The sequence below is a fragment of the Protomyces lactucae-debilis genome (assembly GCF_002105105.1).
Source record: "Protomyces lactucae-debilis strain 12-1054 chromosome Unknown BCR37scaffold_15, whole genome shotgun sequence".
Taxonomy (NCBI): domain Eukaryota; kingdom Fungi; phylum Ascomycota; class Taphrinomycetes; order Taphrinales; family Protomycetaceae; genus Protomyces; species Protomyces lactucae-debilis.
The window spans coordinates 197,648-214,275 of record NW_024468007.1 but is presented as its reverse complement, the minus strand read 5'-3'; the positions used below and the strand labels follow the sequence as shown (position 1 = coordinate 214,275).

Here is a 16,628-nt window from a genome sequence, read left to right as displayed (position 1 = left end):
CTGTGCTGGTATGCCTGCTCAATGGAGTGAGACCTTGCTTGTGGGTGTGCTTCTTTGCTTGCCTGCTGCTGCTTTCTCTTTCTTTTGCTTCGTAGACAGGCGAAATCTCACGTGGTTGGAGAGGGAGACAGCCAACTACAACACTACTGCTACTGCTCCAAGTACTGCGGCTCAAGTAACAATGTAGATAGATAGAAGAAAGGGCTACATCGTCAAGTACTGCTCAGTCAAAGCAGCGGCCTGTGGTGCATGTCCAGCCATTACCATAATCAGCACCAAATTGTACGCTGCATCACACACAAAATCATTCGTCTCCTGCCCCTCAAATCCACCATCACTCATCGCCAAAACGCGCCTGTACCGCGGAATGGCCAGGTGATATAGGCCCACTGTATGATAGGCACGCCCAAGATTGTATTCTGCCTCTTGTAAGCTTGCAAGGTCGCCAGACTCTTTGCGTATACGATAGTATTTGTGCAAAAATGAGAATGCCTCGACCACGCTCACATTGCGATTGTCTACTTGCCGTTGCATGGCTCGATGCAAGTATGCAATGCCGAGATTGAGGATGATACGTGGATCTTCCTCAGCGACTCCAGCGGCGCGCATCAAGTAGTCTGTTGATTAGCATTCTTTCGGGTGGTCAGAGGGGTACGCACGAATGGCTAGAATATACTGGCGACCAGCACTCAGTTTCTCGCCATAGAGTGTGAGCAAATGAGCCACATCCTTCTTCGGCGGATGTTCAAGCTGCTTGTTGAATCCTTGGCCAACCTCTCGACCGAGTGCCTTATCCATCGTCTTGATCAGTCGTAGAAAGAACTTTTGACTGCTTGACTGTCGAAAGATATCTTGCCCGTCCATACCATAACACGCCGTCATGGACATCCTGATAGGGTCAAGTTGTAGACCTGCTTGCAAGATCCAGCGACGTGCTTCCAGCGAGGCACGTTCAGTATCACCCTGCTTGCATGCAAGAAACAAGAAAAACTTGCGCATTTGTTGCGAAAGCAACGGATCACTCGAAAATGGCTGAGCCATTTCAGCAATCGCCATCAATGCCCATGCCTCTCCTGCCGCATCATTGATGACCAACAGTAACGCATATTGCATCCAAATTTCCAGCCAGCGCGCGAAAGACACTTGTCTGAAATGCGTCGCTTTATCAGCCCCTGAAACGCCACCACGCGAAACTTGAAGGCCTTCCTGCAGACGATTCGCCATACCCAGTAGTCTCTCTTCTGCCGTTTGGATAGCTCGCTGACGACCACGACCACGTACAATCTGCTCAGCCAGTCCCGTTTCAGGCATCTTCTTCTTACTCGGGAAGAAATGTCCAACGGTTCGGAAATCATCCACGAGATTCGATGCTGCTTTCATCCACTGATCCACTGCATCTGGTTGATCAGCTAGCATGGCTGTTTCCGTCACTTCCAATTGTTGGATACCCTGCGCTGTTTCTTGAAGCTTACGCGTTTCATAGGCAACAAGATCTTCATACTTGGCAGCACTCGTTCGGCCACCTGCTCCAGCGACGCGTTTTCGCTTGATGCCCGCACGAGCAGAGACCGGGACACGTTTCTGCCAACGACTCTCCATACCATGCTGTTCACGCTCAACTTGTAAGGTCTGTGGACGTGTATCTGCGTCATCTGTCGATTGTCGAGCAGCTTGTAGTTCTTGCCATTGCTCGTCTTCAGCGCGACGTACCTCAATAACGGTGTTGATGAGGTCAAGTGCCTTTTGTCGATCACCGCGGAGTTCATGCACACGAGCCAGCAGTACCATGGCATCTGTATCTTCTGGCTCTTGCTCAATAACAAACTCAAGCATCTCTTGCGCTTGATCATATTCACCGATTGCTTTGAGCGCTTTAGCATAGGCGAATGTGGTTGGAAGATCGGCAAAGTCGTTTTCCGCGAGGACTTGAAAGTACTCAATCGATGCTTCATATTCTTCGTGTTCAAGCAATGAGCGCGCCGTTTCAACGACGAGATCCCAGTACAGGTCCAAGCGATCGAAATCAAGGAATGTGAAGTGACGCTTTGCCTCTTCACGTCCATCTTTACCAGTCGCCAATCGAAGTTGTCCCAGTCGAACGTGAATCTCTGGTGGTAGTGAGTAGAGTTTGATATCTCTCTCTTCAAGTGTCACATCATGCAATGGTTCAGTCGCGCGTCGATCACTGTCTGCGTCAAATTCGGCGTCATCTTGACGATGATCCCAAAAGGTCTGTTCTTCTCGACCATGAATCCAACGTGCAATGCGTTTCAAGTGTCTGATCCATTCCTGCAGCATAGAAGCTGGCTTTTCCGATGAGGCAAACACATACGCCTCAGAGAGCATGTGGAGTTGCGGTAAATCAAAAAGGATGCGCTCATCTTCCTGCATGTAGTATTTGGACGCTGCTTCAAGAACACTCACTGCCTCATCAAACCTCTCCTCATGACGCAAAATCATGGCGAGTTCTTGAACCATGACAATCTCATGTGGGATACGCGATAGTGCCTGCTTCAAATAATCGATTGCCTTTTTGTACCTGCCGTTCTCTGCACAAAATTGTGCACGCTCCTGCAGGATATCGAGGTCCTTGGGTTCAGCTTTTGCAACTTTACCATAGTACTCGTCAATCTCCTCAAACGGAACGTCCTGATCTTTACTCAAGCCAATCAAGTCGAGCCACAACTTTGCATTACGTGGTCGTAACGTTGCAGCAACACTCAAGGCTGTTCGTTGATTCTGGAGATTCCCACGAGCTTGGTTGATTTCAGCAAGGAGCATCCAAGCATCAAACGTATTGTGCTCAATACGAATGATCTCCTTGATGACAGCCAAAGCAGCTTCAAGATCACCTTCTGCATAAAATCGGTTGGCTTGGCCTAGTAACCCTGCAACTTCAAATGTTGGCATTGTATCTGGCGCAAGTTGCTTGCGACCCTGAATCAAGGTGTCAGTAGTGCTGACAAGAGGTCGACGCTTACATTGGTTCTCTTTGATTTTCGACCACCAAATGGTGCTGAACCACGTAATTCATGCTGTATGGCACTCATCTGGTTATGTGAGGTACCCATCTGTTCTTCCTCCGACTGCCCACCTTCGTCATCAGAGAAGAGGTCTCGTCTACACACAATCAGCTTTTTGAGTATTCTAGAGAGGGGAATGGGGTACGCACAAGGATGCATGATCCTGCGATAGGTCTGGCTGTTGATGTGAATCGCGGGCTTCGAACCCTCCAGGCAGCAGTGCTGGATCGACTATAGCTTGATTACTCATCCTGTCAAGCGCATAGGAGAACGACGCTCAGATCTCGTAGCGAGAGCAGACCAGGCGATCCTTGCAAGTGAGATGAAGTGTTTAGAGGACAACAACAGAAGCAGTAACAGTGTATTCAGTTTAAAACAAGAGCTGTAGAAGTATCAACTCAGTCGATGAGCTAGCTCGACTTTGAGCGATTCTTGTCCGTTTGCGCACGAGTTCTGGCTATAGTGTGTCTGAGGTTGGCTGTCTGTAGCTGGCCATTGGCAGTCTGTGTCGTGTATCGCTGGTTGCACATGGCGAGCTGATCAGATGGAACAGCGTCCTAGCGGCTTCTCGGTCTATTGAGGCACTCTCCATTGCTCTCGTGTTTATTGACTCATTGATATTGCTACAGAGATGCTACAGCCATGCAATTCAAAGGTACGTCGGTCCAGTCATTGGGAGTAGCGACATATGCCGACGAAACAAGTTATGAATGTGTATTTGTAGAAGCTCACACTTGAGCCAAAGTCACGCAAAGGTCAATCAAGGGCCGACTTCTGGGGATGCAGCCTGCATTCAGCCAATTGACTTAGTATGACATAAGTCGAAACATGCGTCCGATTGAAGTTCAAGCAAGCCTTCTGGGAGAACACATGTGCAGTGGAGGTTCAGTAGAGCAGATATAGTTGATGCATGCACTCGCCTGAAAAGCAGCAGGGAGCAAGCTATGGGTGTGGCATTATTTTGCATGTAGTACTGATGATGAAAACAAGGGTATGCGTTGGCAAGTGTCAGGTTGAGGTTTGGCGAGTGAGCTGGTGCTGTCTGGTGAGGATTATATTTAGGAGGACTGGACTCTGGCGCAGGAGAAGAAGCCGCCCGCCAGCCAGCCAGGGAGCGAGAAGAAACAAGAAACAAGCAGCAGCAGCAGCAGCAGCAGCAGCAGCATCAGCTCCCTCTCTCAATTGTGACACAAGCAGGGGCCCCCCGTCTTCTCACCCAGCGCATCACCCAAACCAACACCGCCCGCCCATCGCAGCGCCAGATCCAGTCCTTACCGCACTTATAATCAATCGAAAAAGAGCCAGGCCGGCACCACTCAAACGCACCCAAAACAACAAGCAACATCATCGCCCGCACCTCTCTTCGTCGTCCTTCCTACACACTTTTGTTTTTTCATAGCTCCGGCTCAAGAGACTCCAGGCACATCACCAAGCTCCATTTCCAGTAAGCAAGCACACAAGCAGATACGACATTGCTGCGTCCCAACCGCTCCCTCCTTTTTCCCAACTACCCTTAAATCCACCAAACCAATCACCCCTCTTGTCCTTTTAAACAGATGGATTTCCTCAAAGACAAGTCTGCGCTCGCGCGTGCTCACTCAAAACGCTTCTCGATCGCCAGTATGGGATCCCTGCGCTGGTCCTACAAATCAGAGTACGTGCTTCCACACAAGAAAAAGAATGAAACACGAGAGAAACAAAAGCTAATGCGCATGCTAGTCGTAGTGAAGGATCTACCTCGACCGCCAGTTCTATCGCTTCAGCACCTTCCTCGACACGATCTGATGCAGGTTCAGTCCGTGCACAACCACTCGGTGCTTCACAACTTGGCTCGTCGCGCAATCCGCATCCTGCTAGACGGCATGGCAAGGCACCGGCTGATTCAGGTTTTATCCCACTCTACATACAAAAGATGCGTCAAGATGACGAACGGCGTGCTCGACAGCGTAAGGCCCCCTTTCTTGGTCAATTGCTTTGTATACCATGTGCTAATACGATCTTGCTAGGAGCGCGTCAAGAGATGGAACTCAGTAACCACCGGATAGCTGAAGAGTAACGCGTGTCCTCTCAAGAAACGGACGTATTTCTTGTCAAGAGAGCCAAGTCCTGCAGCATGAGCCGATGAGGAGATGTCACGAGACTCGCATAGGATGTATACACTACAACAACGACAAGACCAGAAAGCAAGGGGACACAGACTTGATCAACATGGATGAATCTGCAATGCTCGTGGGTCGATGAGAGAATGAACTTGGCTGGACCTTACTTCTCCATCTGCCCTACAACCACGAGCAAGCTGGCCAGAATAACTCCTGCTTTGGTTTTGCGTCACGACCATGAAACGCATCAACTACTTTTTCTATACCTATAGCCCTCCCAACACCCAAGTCTTCTTTTAGCCCGTACTTTTACATTTTAATGCTCCCCCAACATGATGTTGCACAAGACTTGATGACTCCTGACCCCTGATTCCTGGGCTGCCTGCCAGCTATCCTATAGGGAAGGCTGATTGCTGCTACACAAAGAGCAGACACAGAACGAGGATTGTATTGGAATTCCCGTGATGAAAGTCTTGTCATCTATGAGACGATTGCGTGTTCCAGCTTCAGATCAGCCCAGGCTGCCAGCGCAGGCTAGTCGGGGCATCTTGTCGTCGGTCGATTTTACGGTCATCCACCGATACCATCTTCAAAACCAACTTCCGCGACGATGCAGTGGGCATCTACCGGCTGGCTGAATGCCTCATGAAGCAGGTCAGCGACTGCCCTAGATATTGATACTATAATAGCATTCGGAATATTGTGTCAAGCGATGCCTGCCCAATTCCGAGCTGTTGGTAGTGCCGTTCGCTCGGCATAAACGGCCCGCACCCTGCAAAGCTTGAGGGAACTTTACACGACCACACCATGACGAATTGGCTCATTCAGCCGATGCTCAGACATATGCTCACTTCATTGCTGAGATGTTTGTGAACATGACTGAGCAGCTGCCGGGAAGGTAGAGCTCCAAGAATGGATGCTTACTAAACTTGAACTGCTATGGTAAGCTTAAGTCTATGTCTTCTTCGCCGTAGCGATCAAGTTACTCGGCGGGCATGTACTGCAGTCTGCAAGTCTGCAACATCAAGCCCGTCGCATATCCGGTTGCTTGTGGCATGCTCATTGCTCAGTGATATGAGTCAGCCTATTTGTCAAACTTGCCTCTTATCAAGCTATTCAGGAACGGAACGACGTCATTAAGATCGTAGATCAGCATCTTTTCTTTTTTTTTTCCTTTGCAGGTGAGGATATTGAGTTTGAAGGGCTCTTCGTCGGCACGTACGGCACCGATGACAGGAGTAGTGGGTAGCCTACAAGCCGCATCCCGAGGTCGGCAAGACTACCGGGCATAGCTGAGGAGTCAGGACCGTGTCGTGAAGGGACTCCCACTGTTCCACACAGTCAGGTCGTCGATCATGGCATGACGACAGCGTCTGTTTGTTCAGATGCGCACCAGAGTCTCATCCTCAGGGGACGTGCGCATTGCAGCGGACTCGCCGTTCGAGGTGTCATGTGACCACGAGTCAGTGTCGTTCTCTGCGGTGTGAAGAGATAAGGAGTGTATAGATGGCAACTTGTAGGTGTACAGATTCAAGACAGTCGACAGGCGACAAGATGAGGTCAGCAGAAGATCAACGGAGTCAAGGCCCTCCTGCTTGCGCTTCGGCGGCACTTCGCGGGCTGTCTGAGCAGGAGCAAAGACTGATGAGGGCCCTTATGGCTGGTCGCGTAGTGTTGCCCTGCATCGGCGGGAGGAGAGGCCGCGCTCATGTGACGTAACCACAAGCTACAACACCCAGCAAAGAGGATAAAAAGGAGCACAGGGCCCAGCGCTGCCATCAAGCGGATCTATACACCTCACTTATCATGTCTTCGCTCTTCGTCAAGCGCAACAACGCAGTCGAGGTCAACTCAGCCTTCCCTGGCGACAACCACTTCCCAGACCTCTCCTCCGTCTCAGCCATTGACGACGATGGCTCTTCCTTCTACTGGGCCATCTTCGCCGTCATGACAGCCTCAGCCCTCGCCTTCACCTTCATGGCCACTCGCGTCGCACCCAGGGAGCGTGTCTTCCACTACATCACCATCGCCATCGTCTCCGTCGCTGCAGTCGCCTACTTCACCATGGCCTCCAACCTCGGATCCGTTGCTATTGCCGTTGAGTTTGCCAACTACAGCAACCTGCCATTCCGTCAAGTCTTCTATGCACGTTACATTGATTGGTTTGTAACGACACCCCTCCTCCTCCTCGACCTGCTCTTGCTTGCTGGCATGCCATGGTCTGAGATCATCTTCACCATCATCATGGACGAGATTATGATTGTCACTGGTCTTCTTGGTGCCTTGACTCCTTCATCTTACAAGTGGGGCTACTGGACATTCGGCATGTTTGCCTTCTTCTGGGTCGCCTACGTCCTCATCTTCACTGCTAGGAAGCGCGCCATGGCACTCGGTTCTGATGTGCACCGTGTCTTCCTCGGTATCTCCATCTGGACTGCCTTCCTCTGGACCCTCTACCCAATCGCTTGGGGTCTTTCTGAGGGTGGCAATGTCACTTCTTCAGATGGTGAAGCAGTTTTCTACGGTGTTCTCGATCTCCTCGCCAAGCCTGTCTTTGGCGCTTGGCTCCTCATCGGACACCGTGGTATCGGCCTTGACCGTCTCGGCCTCCATGAGAAGCGTTGGGACCTCGTCAACCAATCCACACACGTCCGCGAGAAGGACCTGCGTAGGGATTCTGAGATGGGTCATGGTGCTGGTGTTGCACCCGTTGCAGCGACAGGAACACACACTACACCTACTGCTTCTGCAGGTGCACCTGTGTCAGCACCAATTGTTGAGCACACGACTCACAATGTCTAAAGGAATATGTTTCCTGGTCGACTTGAAGTCTGTCTTTCGCACATGCGTATATGCTCCTTTTTTTCGAACAGCGTACGCTCGTCACGATCTATAGTAAATCATCTAATACTCTACCTGCTCAATTCTTGCAATGGATCATCCCTGTCATCATTATTTTGTGCCGGTCGCCAAAGTTGACAAAAAGTTGCGCACAAAGAGTGGACACGACCCAACAGATCCAGCGACCTACAACCACCCATCTACGGTCCGCTCTTGGAGTCTGGCACCTCCATGACATGCTAGACGCGCGTCGCTGGCATCAAGCCTACACTCCTTCTTCACCACAACGCAACACACGCACAACTCCATCGGCGCATCGTTATGGCGAGCACAACAACAATGCATCCACAGCAGGCGACCGTATAGATGACTACCGCATCGACAAGAAACTCGGCCAAGGTGCCACTGGGCAAGTCTTCAAAGCACACGGCTTACGTGGACCTCTCAAAAACAAAGTCATCGCCATTAAAATCATCAAAAAGACACTCCTCAGTTCAGCGAAACGCAAGCAACGCGTTGCAGATGAGATTGCCGTGCATCGCGAATTACCACCACATCCTGCCATTGTACGCTTTGAGCATTCTTTTGAAGATCTCGAGCATATCTACATCTGCACAGAGTATTGTTCAGGCTCGACGGTGTTTGCCTATCTTCAGGAGAACTATCCAACTGGGCTGAGCGAAGCACAAGCCGGCCCGCTCTTTCTATCCCTTGTACAAGCAGTTTCCTTTATGCACCTGAATGAGATTATGCACCGCGACTTGAAACTCAGCAATGTCCTGCTGACAGACACGCTACAGGTCAAAATTGCTGATTTCGGGCTAGCCACAAAACTACGCGACGCAACGGCAGATCAAGACATGACCATGTGCGGAACACCCAACTACATCTCTCCAGAAATCGTTAATCGCGCACCTTATGGCATTGCGTCGGATGTTTGGTCACTTGGTTGCATCCTCGTTGCACTCCTCACCGGCAAACCACCATTCCAAGGAGACCAAATCTCAGAAACTTTACAGCTTGTTGCAAAAGGCGCCTATCGACCCCTCCCACGCGGTGTGAGCCGAGATGTCAAGAGTCTCGTGGATGCAATCTTGCAAATCGACCCTGAACGACGCTTGACTACTGCTGAAATGATGGCACATCCGTTCTTAGCAGCAGCGGCACAGCGTGATATGGGCATCTCACCACTATCTCCATCTTTTGCATTGGAGAGCTATACCTCTCGTGGCGCAAATATCTTGCCAGTGAACCTTGGCGTACCGTATCATACACCCGGCAGGAAATCGCAGCTTGTGGATGTATTGAATCGAGAGCGACCTAAATTATCAGACTTGCTGGGTAAAATTCAGAGACAAGGCTATAGTCATCTCGTCAATCAACAACGTGCACCATCGTTGGAGTTGCGAGAGGAGGCGAATTGGCCACTTGCTGCACCGAGACAAGGCGATTCTCATCCTAGCATGCAAGACGATCGTTTCGCACATGAACGCGAGACGACGTATGAGGATCCGCATGGCTTCACCAAACACCAGCAAATGGTCCCACAACCGGATTTACAACCACCAAGACGACCGCTCAGTAGTCACAGACGTGCTCATTCTGCAGCAGATGCTGAGATGGAGCCTCGAGAACGGTACTGGCCTCGTGAACAGGAAGCAATGACGCAAGATGCTTATCGTCGTGTTGGAAGGCGTACGCGTTTTGGACATGCTGAGGAGGACCAAGAAGATCGGCGTCGTGTCGTTCGCAAAAGTCGCTCATTCAGTGGACTGCAGCCGTTGCATGATGCGTATAAGACCGGCGAAGGCTGGGTGTCGGACCAAAGGCGCACTTCAACTGAACGGCCGAGCAAATTGAATCGATTCAGTGCGTCGCCAGTTAAACAGAGCGCGCTTCCTCTTCGGACACGTTTTGGCTTACAGCCTTTGCAGAATGTGGTTGAGGAGATCATCAAGGAGGATGAGGCGAGAGAGTCTGCAGAGGAGAAGAAATACGCCAAGCGGTCCAACGAAAACACAGAGGATCCGTCTCTTGCGCTTATTACTAAATATCGATTCCAAACGACCGGTCTCAAGCCAGCGTCGCAATCGAGCAAGCATGGCAATCTTGCAATCCTCGAAGATGGCAGTGTCACGGTGGAACTGGCAAAAGGCGGCCAGCAATACAGCATTTCGTCGGACGGCACGCGCATCACACTCACAACAGACGGCAAGCTACAGACATTTAACTTGGCAGATCTGCCTGCACGTCATCTGCTCGCCTATCGATTTGCATCAAAGTTTGTTAATCTGGTACGCAGCAAGACGATTCGGATTGCCATCAACGCTGCAGATGCACGGTCGCGGCTATATGAAAATGACAGTTTCGAAGTGGTCCTCGTTGCCGAGGGACGTAAAGTTGCTTTCGACCCTGCCACGCAAGTCGTCAAGGTCGCTGACAGGGAAGCTGTGCTTTTTAAGGGACCTGTTGACGCGGTGGATGTTGGAGTCAGGGAAAGTGTGCGTACTGCCATGATGTGGTACAATCGATGCTACGAGGCGCTCGGTGCAGAGTGTGTCACGCCCCATGCACTGTCAAGTATGAGCTTACCCACCAGAGCGCAAAGTCGTGTGGAGAAGAAGTTCGTCGAGGGTACTGGATGGTGTGAGCGGTACAAGGAGAATGGTGGCTGGGTTTTCTATCTGCTTGAAGGCACGATTGTCAGACTGGACACCACTACGAAGATGTGCTACCTGGAAGACACCCAAACTGGTCAGACAGAGGAGCATGTACTGGAGGCTGGTCTTCCGCGGCATGTCAGGCAGCGCTTGAAGCTGGTGAGCGAGGCGATGAACTTGTTTGTATAGTTGCGCTTTTGCATAGTCACCCATCTGATTGTTGTCATGGTCGCGTCTCATACCCATCAAGCAACCGCGGCACACCCATACACATTCCCTGTTTTGCCGGTGCGCTCACTGACTGCCGTCATGTCTGACCTTGGAGACTCAGAGATGAGCGACCTCTCTGATGAGGGATCCTTCAACGACTTTGAAATGGATTCAGGTAAGCGCAAACCCCCACTCATGTTGCAAATGACTCACCGCCACCATAGAGCTGGAATCAGACGATGGATTTGGTATGGAAGTAGTGGACGAGAAGTCAAAGCGCAAGGATTATGAGGTCGAGTACAAGTCTCTCAGCACAGAAGCACTCCATACGGCGCAGCGTGCGCAAGCGGCGCAAGTCACAAGTCTGACTGAGCAGAGTGAGGAGCACGCTCTCATCCTGCTGCGACATTTCAAGTGGAAGCAAGAACAGCTGCTCGATCGCTTCATGGACGATTCTGAGGCGGTGTTGAAGGCAGCGGGTGTCCCTAGTGCTACCAGTGCGCCGCAGATCGAGAAGCTAAAGGAATTTGAGTGTCCAATCTGCTGCGACGATGGCGAACTAGTAACCTACTCTCTTGAATGTGGCCATCGTTTCTGCCTCGACTGCTACACACGCTACCTAGAAGAGAAGATTGTGGAGGAAGGAGAGGTGCGCCGTCTCGTGTGCCCTGGCGAAAAGTGCAAACTCGTGCTGCTCGAATCAAGCATCAGGCTATTGACGGAGTCCGATGTTTTCAGCCGCTATCAACGACTACTGGACCGTGTTTATGTTGACGACCACGAGAACATCAGATGGTGCCCCGCACCTGAATGCGAGTGCGCCATCGAGTGTAACGTACCCTCACGACAATTAGCTCTGCGCATCCCGTCTGTCGAGTGTGCTGAGGGTCACTTGTTTTGTTTCGGCTGTGGTCTTGATGAGCATCAGCCGTGCATCTGTCCAATCGTCAAGATCTGGCTCAAAAAGTGTGAAGACGACAGTGAAACGTCCAACTGGATCTCAGCCAATACAAAAGAGTGCCCAAAATGCACCACTACCACTGAGAAGAATGGTGGTTGCAATCACATGACGTGTCGAAAATGCAAATATGAGTACTGCTGGGTGTGCATGGGCACTTGGGCAGATCACGGATCTTCTTGGTACAACTGTGGGCGATTTCAAGAAAAGGACGGTGCTGCTGCGCGTGACACACAAGCCAAATCTCGCGCCAGTCTCGAGCGCTACTTGCACTACTACAACCGATTTGCCAACCATGAACAATCTGCGAAATTGGATCGCGAATTGTATGTGCGCACGGAGCGCAAAATGTCACAGCTTCAGAAAACCTCTGATATGTCATGGATCGAGGTGCAATTTCTCAAGACGGCAGTAGACACCCTGACTGTCTGCAGGCGCACTCTCAAATGGACGTACGCCTTTGCCTTTTATCTGAAGAGAACCAACGCTACTGAGTTGTTTGAGGACAATCAGAAGGACCTTGAACTCGCAGTGGAGCAGCTATCAGAGCTTTGTGAGCGACCCATCATCCAAGAGGAAGTTGCCAAGCTACGGCACCAGGTCCTCGACAAAACTGTGTATGTCGGCGCCCGGCGAGAGGTCTTCCTCACAGACACAGCACGTGGGCTTGCTGAAGGTCGTTGGGCTTTCACGGTGGATGTAAAGCCTCCTGGGGGTCGGTAAGCAATTGGACCCTTACCAATTCAGCCTCGCCCACTTGTATTCTTTAGCCTTCACTTGCTCTAGCCCAGCGTGTCACCAAGTCTATAGACTGTGCATTACATATGTCTGTTCTTCATTTGATCGTTTCTGTATGTCATCGACTCTTTACATATCTACAAGGCAGTCGTGACAGTCAAGCTCTTGCTGTGTATTAGCACAACAGGAGCCAAGCCAGTCGTCAACAAGTCGAGACTCGCCAACCACGCTTCACTAGCTTCAGGATCCTTGTACGTTTCCGCACTTGGAGGTGGAAGCGTAGTCATGATGACCGCTGTCTCGCTCGACTGCGACTTGATCATCTCATTGATGATGTAGTGCTGTGCGCTGGGTGGCATGTCATTGAACGAAAGACCGGCGTGAGGACGCCGGTCTGAATACTGCGGATCAGGAGCAAATGTGACGCTCGGGCCAACTTTATCTCCATCGTCGCCATCGACATCTTGGACAGCTGTGACATCAGCTGGGTGATCTAGCACATCAGGCATCACTGCAGAGAGCATTGTACTGTCAAATTTGGTCTTGTTGTACGAGTTGTCGAGCTGTTCATCCTGCTCATCATCATCAATTGCAATCTCATCTGATCCGTGCAGACTCGATGAGCTCTGCTGTGGGTATCGCGAGGGTTGCCGGCGCAGCTTACCTCTCGCGCGACTTTGCGGTATATGCTCGACTTGCATCTCACTATCAGCACGTACTGGACTGCTTGGCTCATAAAAGTCGTCCTCGTCACTGCTGCTCTCATCGCCTTGCGGCATGGGTATGTTTGTGCGGAAACTTAAGGGCATTGAGTACGGTTGCAAATGCTGGCTCATGCGACGTTTAGTGACCGCAATGCCACCTTCAGGCTCCCCCGACTGACGTGAGAAGGAGTGGCTGCGTGGTCTTTGCGCGGGATAAGCAGAACGGAATGCGTGACGATCCTTCCACCAGCTCTGTGAGTGTAGTGCTTCCTCAACAGGTCTGAGACGACGTGGTTCCTTACAATCTTTGACACAAACCTCATAGCCATCAAACATGCCGTTGTCGAGTGTCAGAACAACGAGCTTTGCGTCAATGCGCAAGTTGTCCAGCAACAACTGTATGCGACGGCGCTCCTCTTCGACATCATCTTTGTACTCGACAAATACCATGACTCGCAGTTGGAAAGCCTTATTCCACTTTGGTACAGTATGCAAGATTTGGCCCATTTGCAGAATCATGGTGTATGTATCGAAGTTTGTGCTGAGAATTTCGCCGGTTGCATCAGCTCCTGTTGCCGGAGACATTTGGATGGGCCATAGATCGATATACTGCTTGTCTGACTCCTCCGGAAACACGAGGTTACTGAAACCACGAGTGAGGGCAATGTTGAGATTGAAGCTTGCAATCACATCCTCGACGATATTGACATACGTTTGCATTCCAATCGGGGGATTCTTGCGACAAACGTCTGTGGGCAGAAAGTCGCGCTCTTTTTGTATTTCTTCCGAGTCGCTCCTGAGCAATCTCGTCCTCTCTGTAGCAGAAGTCCCTGTTTCGCTTGGCATGTTCTTCATTCCGATCGACTGTGATGCCGCACGATCCTCGCGATAAGTGTCCATATTGAAGAAGGACATCACGACGATGTTCGGTTTCATTCCGCCAAGACCGCTGGAAAGACACATGTTCATGGCTCCCCATACTTCATCTGTGCTGACTCCAATTTGCACAAATGCCTTGACTTTGAGTAGTTGCACCAAGCGAGCCCAAGCAGTCTGTTGTTTTCGCATCTCTGGCAAATCTTTGGTAAAATCGTCCGTGATGAGCACATGCCCGAGGATGTAAAGGCCGCTCTTTTTCAGAGCATTGCAGAACTTGATGAGATTGAGGTTCGCCCGAGCATCATTTACAAGGAGCAAGATTTGTGGTCGCCAGAACTTGACGTGCTCCTTGGAATCAAGTCGGAGCAAAAATTTGCGAACTTGATGATAGATGAGTGCTTGCGAAACATCACCATAATTCTTTGGTGCGCCAAAATAGTGAACCATGAGGAACAAGGTGGCGAGAAAGGCAAAGGCCGCCGATGCAATGGAACCGTCAACGTAAAACATTGTCAAGAATGACCAGACAAAGCCAAGGAGGGCAGTATGCCAGGAATAGTATTGGAAGCTTGGGCGAAAGTTGGGCGCACTGGAGACGTCCAGCAGAAAGCAAGCCAAATTGATACCAGCAAACGTGAGGAGAAAGGTCATGGTGACGGCAGATGCAATCATGTTGATGTCCGCAAATAACACAAGTTGAGTGAAGAGCCAGGTAATGAGGATAGCCAGAAGAGGTTCGTTGGTGGCCTTTGTGCCATACTTGAATACAGACAGGAATGGAAAGGCGTCATCGCGTGCGATAGCTTGCAACATCTTGGCGGCGCCGTTGATACCACAAAGCGTCGAAAAGGTCGCAGTACTGAGTGCTCCAAGAATGACAAGGTACTTGGTCAAATTGATTCGTTGAAGAATGATCAGGTCCTTGTACAAGTGAGCTCGGGGAACACCAATCGCAAGTACAGCAATGACTGATGTGTACAAGCAAAATGTCAGGGACAGTCCATAAAGAGTGCCGCGAGGAATTGACTTGCTTGGGGCCTTGAGCTGGCCAGAGTCAGCAGAACCAGCAAAGATGCCTGCCGTCGCGGGGAAAAGTAACCCAAAGATCGAACGCCATGTCTCTCGTTGTGTTGACTCTGAGCCAGCTGCGCCTCTTGTAAAATGTGCAAACATGTTATCCCGGATGGTCTCCCATGAGGGCTGCCAGGCATGTGCTTGCAAGCCAAAGATCGACCGCACAATGCCTGAGAAGGGGATGGATAAGGTCGATATACCAAGCAACATAAAGATTACGATGCTAACTCGCGAGAAGAACTTTGAGCCGCCTGTACATACAATTGAGCAGATAAGGCACATTACTGAACCGTACAGGAAGACGAACCAGAAGGAATCTGGCAGCCAACCATGACCGTGTTCTGCATGGGCAGACTTGCCAAAATTGTCGACGAGCGGCTCAAAGAATCCGACAATATTCATGCCTGCATTGAGCACTTGGCCAATGTAGAAGACAATTCCAATGGACCCACCAAATTCTGGACCGAGCGTTCGTGAGATCATGTAATAAGCGCCACCACCGCGGACCGTACCATTTGAGCTGATGGCAGAGATGGACATGACTGTGAGTAGATCAAGAGCATACGAAACGATCAACAAGCTCATCGTACCTAAGAATCCTGCTTGTCCGACAATGAACGAGAAGCGCAGAAACATGAGAATCGACAAGACATTCAGCGCCGTGGGCATAAAGACACCTTTGAATGTATCAAGCTTCTGTGCAGTAGCTTTGGTACCTGTATCATCTGTGGTGGTATATTCCAGTGCAGGGCCCATGAAGCCGGGCATAGACATGCGTCGCTTTCTGCTGAACCATGTCAGCTTCGGGGTCGTCGGCTTGTCGGGATCGCGCGGTCTTCTCGATAGGCGTGTGGTCATCTCGTCCAGCTGCCCACCGGCTTTGGCGAGAAAAGGCATTGAGCCGCAGACGGACTAGCACAAGTCACTCGTATCTGGCAGATGCACATCCGCTGGACGTCGCGGTCGTGTTCGTGATTGTGGCACAGCAGGGGAGCTTCAGATGGAACGAAACTTCCAGTCGGTATCCTGACACCTGGACGCTGAAACAGCTAGCACTAGCGCGAGACCCACGGCATGCGTAAACAAAAGTACGGCAGTGCTCTCATCTACGTTCAGCTCGCCGCAGTAGCATTTTCATAGGCATACGAGGTCGGACCCGCCTCTGCCTTCGATTCCTGACGTATTAAAAGACATGTTTCTGGAGACAGTCGCTTCGGGTACACAGGAAGATTGGGATCTGCTTTGGAAGCAATATCAAAGGAGCTTCCAGCAACTCTAGACGCAGAAATTGTGCTGTCGTAGATGACGGACGCAAGGCTGCATTCCCAAGCTTCTCGTCAAGCATGCCAGCGTCCAACGACTGAGAGGCCTACAAGGCGGAGTGGAAGCCAAGATGAATGAAAATCACCTGTAGGTCGATAGTCTGATCTGATCTGAGTCTT

The 16,628-nt window shown here is 50.8% G+C and overlaps 4 protein-coding genes across 4 annotated transcripts; 2 read left to right on the top strand and 2 right to left on the bottom strand.

The window, feature by feature from the left end:
* Positions 1-90: 90 nt before the first annotated feature.
* On the bottom strand, positions 91-2,959 carry BCR37DRAFT_94983 (uncharacterized protein). Its single transcript, XM_040872538.1, has 2 exons — positions 660-2,959; positions 91-617 (listed from the first exon to the last, which is right to left on the bottom strand). Exons 1-2 carry the CDS (start codon positions 2,908-2,910, stop codon positions 205-207), a joined length of 2,664 nt encoding a protein of 887 aa, XP_040723848.1. The 5' UTR covers positions 2,911-2,959; the 3' UTR covers positions 91-204.
* Positions 2,960-6,928: 3,969 nt separating this feature from the next.
* Positions 6,929-7,924, top strand: BCR37DRAFT_349732 (uncharacterized protein; the record flags this gene model as incomplete). Its single annotated transcript, XM_040867949.1, has 1 exon — positions 6,929-7,924. The coding sequence occupies one exon, from the start codon at positions 6,929-6,931 to the stop codon at positions 7,922-7,924; it is 996 nt and encodes a 331-aa protein (XP_040723847.1).
* Positions 7,925-8,199: 275 nt separating this feature from the next.
* Positions 8,200-12,514, top strand: BCR37DRAFT_394195 (uncharacterized protein; the record flags this gene model as incomplete). Its single annotated transcript, XM_040871424.1, has 3 exons — positions 8,200-10,761; positions 10,813-11,008; positions 11,058-12,514. The coding sequence occupies 3 exons, from the start codon at positions 8,200-8,202 to the stop codon at positions 12,512-12,514; spliced, it is 4,215 nt and encodes a 1,404-aa protein (XP_040723846.1).
* Positions 12,515-13,470: 956 nt separating this feature from the next.
* BCR37DRAFT_349654 (amino acid permease-domain-containing protein) lies at positions 13,471-15,942 on the bottom strand (the record flags this gene model as incomplete). The annotated part of the gene is made up of 1 exon (XM_040867939.1): positions 13,471-15,942. A coding segment is annotated over one exon (2,472 nt), but the record flags the coding sequence as incomplete, so codon positions are not given.
* Positions 15,943-16,628: the final 686 nt, after the last annotated feature.